This window comes from Cloeon dipterum, chromosome 1 (genome assembly GCF_949628265.1).
Source record: "Cloeon dipterum chromosome 1, ieCloDipt1.1, whole genome shotgun sequence".
NCBI classification, from domain to species: domain Eukaryota; kingdom Metazoa; phylum Arthropoda; class Insecta; order Ephemeroptera; family Baetidae; genus Cloeon; species Cloeon dipterum.
In genome coordinates this window covers 7,633,551-7,639,337 of record NC_088786.1, presented here as the reverse complement: position 1 = coordinate 7,639,337, position 5,787 = coordinate 7,633,551, and the positions used below count along the sequence as shown (strand labels likewise).

Sequence of the window (5,787 nt, the reverse complement as noted above, 5' to 3'; positions counted from 1 at the left end):
TGCAATATATATTATTAATAATTCTATATACTCGATTTAATTTCAGTCCTCACCAGCTACAGATTCAATTTCCTGGATTTCCCCTTTCAATTTTGTCTCCAGCTGCACAAGAGCCTCTCTAATGCCCTGACTCGCTTTGTGGTCACCCTTTAAATTTAATTTTATATTAATTTACCCAAATTAGAATTTATTCAATAAATTAATATGCACTTGAATAATAGCTGGGATGTAAATATTCTGGATCGTCTGCAGAAACGAGGTGACCGCCCCTCCGGCGAGGGTGGCGGTGCTGATGACATCGTGCAAATTGTCCGCGGTCAGCTCCTCCGTCCTGGTTTTGAAGAAGACGATGAGCTGGTCGTTGTGTTTGCAGGAAACCTCGTTTGAGAAGGTGATTCGGTGTCCGTCGATGCTGGCTTCAGGGGTGCGCCGCACGCAAAATTTCGTGCAAAATTGGTCGTTGAGGAAACGCTCAAGGGCGGCGTTGTCCAGGAGGAGGTCGTCGATGTTTGAGATGTCGAAGAAATTTTCTGAAAATGAAATTTAAAAAAACGGTTGATGTAATTTAATTAATGGCAATTATATAAAACAAAAGATATATTTTTCTTATTCATCTACAATTATTAATTTAGATTTTATGATCAATAACGGAGCCCTTACTGCAGAATATTAATGGCAAAATTAATCCCAAAATTTTTAATTTAAGCTGCGTCTTTTTTGTCTTTGTATTGAAGATCATCTATAATAACCAAATTAAATTTATTTCTTGTTCTAGGGAAAGTTGTTTACAAGTAGCGAAAAAATTATCCTTGATTTACCTATACATTGGAGGACGAATTTCTTCCTGAAATCATTAGCCACAGCCATTTTCTATCTTCTTTAAAAGCAAAAACTTCAGAATTTTCACGTATCACTCGCACCCACGCTCAAGCCCATGCTCAGACATTCCACGTTGCAATTTCGCGCCAATGACAGTCAAATTGACGACATATTATTACACAACAGGCTAATTAGAAACAGAGATTATATGAAACTTTAAAATACATGATCAATTATTCAATATTATTTCAAAATACAACAATATTCATTATTTGCAAAAAATATTTTTTTAATTTTTATTACTCTCAGCATTTCTGTTGTTTTGTAAAGTTCATAAACCTCTTTAACTCCTTTACGCAATTTCCCTTCTAGCTTTGCGGTTGCTCGCCAGATGGTGCGAAATTTACCGCAAGAGAAACTTCAAGCGGCTCGTCTGGCTGTCTACCTCCCGCCCCGCCCCCCTGCAGCGACCCTGCGCCGAGCTGACTGATCGAGCGAGCCGAGTCCCGAGAAAAATATATTGGTCATTATGTCTGGAGGAGAACCAACGAGCAAGAAGTCGAAGATGTCGAGCTCTCTGGCACAGCTGAAGGAGTTGACCATCGTAGTGGCCGACAGCGGCGACTTCGAAGGTAAGTCCTTAACCTCGGTTTCCGCAAAGCACCTGCTGACGCCGGCATCTATCGGTGGCCGCAATGCATAATTAAAGAACAGTTTTATTTGATTTTCGCTGGCCTCTGGAGCCCCATTGGTGCACCGACTTGTTAAGCTATTACCTGCCATGAGTGTGCAATTTGACTGGAAACTCTTTTTTTCGCTATCGCCGGTTAAATGTGAAGGAGAAATTTTGCGGTTTGGGTTTATGGCCTGTTTCCTGGAATCGGACAGAATTCCTTATCTGATGATTTTACTGCAGTAAAAATTTAATAATGTACTTTGCTGATCGGATGTTTGTCTCGTGGCTTTTGGCATTGACTTGAAGGATATTAAATTGCAAATTTGCATATTCATTAAAGCAACAGGCTGGAATTTAAAATGGATTGATAGTGGAAACAATTGAAAATTATTATATAATTGTTTCCTGGAGATAGAAGTTAGTTGAATTGTTGGCTAAAACAATTTTAAATTTATTTTCTTTGTGTGACAGTCAAAAAGGACTTAGCTATGATGTACCGTTAAAATTAAAAGTTTTGCTTATTTTTTCCAAAACTTACTGCACTACTAGACCATTTTTTTGGCAGATTTTTATTCCTCTCGTCGACGAGATTAATCCAACGTTGCAGCCACTTTTTCAAAAAGTTTATTCAATTTTAGTTTAGGTCAATTTTGGCTTTAACTGAATCCTTTTAGAGATAATATGCACTGAAAATATGGATTTTCCGGCATTTTACCAGTGCAACTGTTTGATAACAGCTATATGATTTAAAGTTCCTCCAAAAAATATATATACATTATTTCAGACCGAGAAAACTGAACTGCCGCGGAAGTGGTTGATTAAAGTTTTTAATTTTCTGCTTTTTGTCACCTTGAACCTTATTTCCTCATTACATATATACATATTATTTTCCTCCAATAAATTTTCAAAAATACAAATCTATCGTCTGAGCTTGATGAATTTCGTACTTGGTCTGACATTTCCTTCTGTCTTGCATTTTTTCAGTGATGGAAAAGTACAAACCAACCGACGCAACGACAAACCCGTCGCTAATCCTGTTGGCCGCGAAAATGCCCCAGTACAAACACCTCATTGAAAAGGCTGTCGAGTATGGAAAATCTGCTGGCAAGTGAGTTCATTTGGAGGTCAAACTTATCTCTCCAGCCCATCGGTGCATGCTCATTTAATAATTAATTGCCAAAAAGCAAACACTGCTTAAATCAAGGCTGTGATACAATTTTTTGATGATGTAATCAAAAATAGGAACGAGAAGGAGCAACTGGAGGAGGCCATGGACAAGCTGCTGGTGCTCTTTGGAACTGAAATCCTGAAAATCGTGCCCGGCAGAGTGTCCACTGAGGTTGATGCCAAGTAACTTTTGCTTGAATTTAATTTGAAAGCTAAATTAATGATTCAACTTATCCTTTTAGACTCAGTTTTGACAAGAACGGCAGTGTGAAAAAGGCCATCAAGCTGATAAGCATGTACAAGGAGCACGGAATCGAAAAGGAGAGGATTCTGATTAAGCTCGCCTCCACTTGGGAAGGAATCCAAGCCGCAAAGTGAGCACTTTCTTCTTGAGATTTCATTGATTTTACATCTTTGGAATTTAGAGAGTTGGAAGAAAAGCACGGCATCCACTGCAACCTGACTCTGCTCTTCTCCTTCTGCCAGGCGGTGGCCTGTGCCGAGGCAGGAGTCACCCTCATTTCGCCCTTCGTTGGGAGAATTCTCGACTGGTAAGCATTAATTTATTTACAATTTAATTTATAAACACGAGTACAAACTTTGCAATTGGAACCACAAGTACAATTTTTTAAGAATATTTTTGGGGTTTGAGTTTCGAAATTAAATGCTACAGCTTTATTGACACGAACCATTAAATTTTCGTATTTAAGGTATGTGGCCAACACTGACAAGAAGAGTTACAAGCCGGACGAAGACCCTGGCGTGGTGTCCGTGACCCGCATTTACAATTATTACAAGAAGTTCAACTACAAAACAGTTGTGATGGGCGCCTCCTTCCGCAACATCGGTGAGGTGAAAGCCCTGGCCGGCTGCGACCTGCTCACCATCAGCCCAAAGCTGCTGGAAGAATTAGACAGCAGCAACGAACCAGTTCCCATTAAACTCTCCTCCGAAAAAGGTAACTTTAAACTAGTCTCGACCCATTTTAATTTTTAATCTAAATTTATTTGCAAATAGCTAAAAGCAGCAGCGAGAAGAAAATCGAGTTGAGCGAGGAGCAGTTCCGCTGGATGCTGAACGAGGACCAGATGGCCACCGACAAGTTGTCGGACGGAATCCGCAAGTTCTCAGAGGACGCCAGAAAGTTGGAGAAATTGATCACGGAGTTGCTCGATTGAAATGAAAACATTCCTGCTGTTCTCATGATCTTTTCTTGAGGGAAATCGGTTCACTCTTAATCATGCATTTTTCGCACTAACAATTTGATCGAATTTGTTGTTATTTTTCTACGAGAGCATGTCTGCCTCAATTTTATTAGAGAATAGTTCCTACTAAAGGTTGACATTCCTGTTGGATTTTCATTAAAAGGTGAAATGAATTTTACGAATTTTACTACAAGATATTTTTCTTTAATTGCGACCCCAAATGAACTTGTTAAATTATAATGGTTTCAATAGTGATGATTGAAATATTATTTATTATGCATGTTGTGTTAAATAAATTTAGGTCTGCTCCAAAAATGAGTGCCACTAAACCACATAAATATAATAACACGTACATACAGGAATAATAAATAATATTTCGCACCTGAATAGTTTGGTCACGCGCAGCCGCAATGTAAGTAAAAAGTGGGCGTGGCTCGGCTCATATGTTCGGTGTTGTTCCTGGCGTTTCTGTTTTGAAACTTCCAACATCGGAAATAATTTGATTTTGTTCACATAAGTTGCTCCAGACGAGACATTTTTGTGTTGAAATCGCGACCATTTTTCGTCATGAATTCGCTCGGCGCACCCGGTGTTTTGCTTGGAATTGCGATTTTCCTGCATGCTTCTTACTTGGGACACGTAAGTTTTTGTTTTTATTTCTCAAGTAAGGATAAATACATATACACGTAATACTAGACCCATTTGGCATGTTTCATTAAAATTTATTGATGTATTTTATGCATTTTCAGTCGTATTTGCAAAGTGAAGTCGACTACGACGGTCAGCTTAGCATAGACTTGCAGCATGCGTTGGACGACACTCCTGAGTCCGCTTTCAAGAGCAGAGGGAGTATCGATATCAGAAGCATCCGGTCTGGCTTTGTAGACATCGACCAGGATGTGATTGCCCCTGAAGATGCCGCCAAAATATCGGTAAAAACCCCTCAAAAATAAATAATTTTACATCCTGATGTTTTTTTTATTTTAGGCCCTGAGAAATGGAGTCTACCGGCTCAGGGCAAAAGTTACGACTGGCAGTGGGAAAAAGTCCTCCTTCCTCACATTCGTGGATGGCTGCTCGCTTTACGAATCGGGCCTCTCGGACATCCTCACTGTCAGCTTGGACCATTCTGGACACCCGATGGCCGTCAGCCTAAGCACCACCAAGGGTGTCTGCGACGGATCGACTGTTGACGCAAAAACCCTGCGGATGTTCAACACGACGGTGCTCATTTCCCACATGGAACAAGCTCCGATGTGAGTGGATTTTCGAAAATTTCTGGAGTTTTTAGAGCCAATTTAAAAAACAAATCGTATTTTTTCTAATAATTGATGGACTAATATTTATGAAAAAAAATAACAGTTAAAAGGCTCAAAGATGGACAATTTTTTGCTCATTTAAACTACATTTTTACATGAAAATGGCTCGTTTAGAACTTACGACATAGTAAAATCCCTAAAAAATTCTGCACCCTTTTTGGTAAACCCTGGTTAAATGTTTGGAAAATTTCAGTCCAGACACAAGTGCCTACATCCAGAAGCTGGAGAGGGAAAAAGAGGCGAGGGATAGAGGAGAGACCAAGGACAACAGAAGTTTCTTCGCTAAATATGTAATTATTAGGATTTTTTATTCCCCTAAAAGCAGCATTTAAATTATTTATTCATTTCCAGTGGATGTACATTGTGCCAGTTGTGATATTTGTTCTCATCTCGTCGGCCGCGAATCCGGAAGGAGCTGCTGGAAATGCAGGCGGTGGTCGCTGATTTCTCTCATTCCCTGACAGTAAGTTATTCTCAAACGAAAGGCCCGAAACCCAAATGAAGAAGCAAGCTAGTCAATTGCAGTGCTTGAAATTGTATTCGCTCGTGGTAAGAATCAATACAACGTCATTCTGTTTGTTATCTCTCAAAGTATTATTTA

At 39.5% G+C, this 5,787-nt stretch overlaps 3 protein-coding genes across 3 annotated transcripts; 2 read left to right on the top strand and 1 right to left on the bottom strand.

The window, feature by feature from the left end:
- Positions 1 to 42: 42 nt before the first annotated feature.
- On the bottom strand, positions 43 to 949 carry LOC135934809 (cytoplasmic dynein 2 heavy chain 1-like). The gene is made up of 3 exons (XM_065476798.1): positions 819 to 949; positions 211 to 530; positions 43 to 147 (listed from the first exon to the last, which is right to left on the bottom strand). Exons 1-3 carry the CDS (start codon positions 865 to 867, stop codon positions 43 to 45), a joined length of 474 nt encoding a protein of 157 aa, XP_065332870.1. The 5' UTR covers positions 868 to 949.
- Positions 950 to 1,266: 317 nt separating this feature from the next.
- Positions 1,267 to 4,054, top strand: Taldo (transaldolase). Its single transcript, XM_065496913.1, has 7 exons — positions 1,267 to 1,451; positions 2,480 to 2,603; positions 2,738 to 2,845; positions 2,905 to 3,036; positions 3,088 to 3,213; positions 3,373 to 3,620; positions 3,680 to 4,054. Exons 1-7 carry the CDS (start codon positions 1,349 to 1,351, stop codon positions 3,838 to 3,840), a joined length of 1,002 nt encoding a protein of 333 aa, XP_065352985.1. The 5' UTR covers positions 1,267 to 1,348; the 3' UTR covers positions 3,841 to 4,054.
- Positions 4,055 to 4,295: 241 nt separating this feature from the next.
- Positions 4,296 to 5,768, top strand: EMC10 (ER membrane protein complex subunit 10). The gene is made up of 5 exons (XM_065496917.1): positions 4,296 to 4,506; positions 4,617 to 4,799; positions 4,855 to 5,123; positions 5,380 to 5,476; positions 5,538 to 5,768. Exons 1-5 carry the CDS (start codon positions 4,435 to 4,437, stop codon positions 5,628 to 5,630), a joined length of 714 nt encoding a protein of 237 aa, XP_065352989.1. The 5' UTR covers positions 4,296 to 4,434; the 3' UTR covers positions 5,631 to 5,768.
- Positions 5,769 to 5,787: the final 19 nt, after the last annotated feature.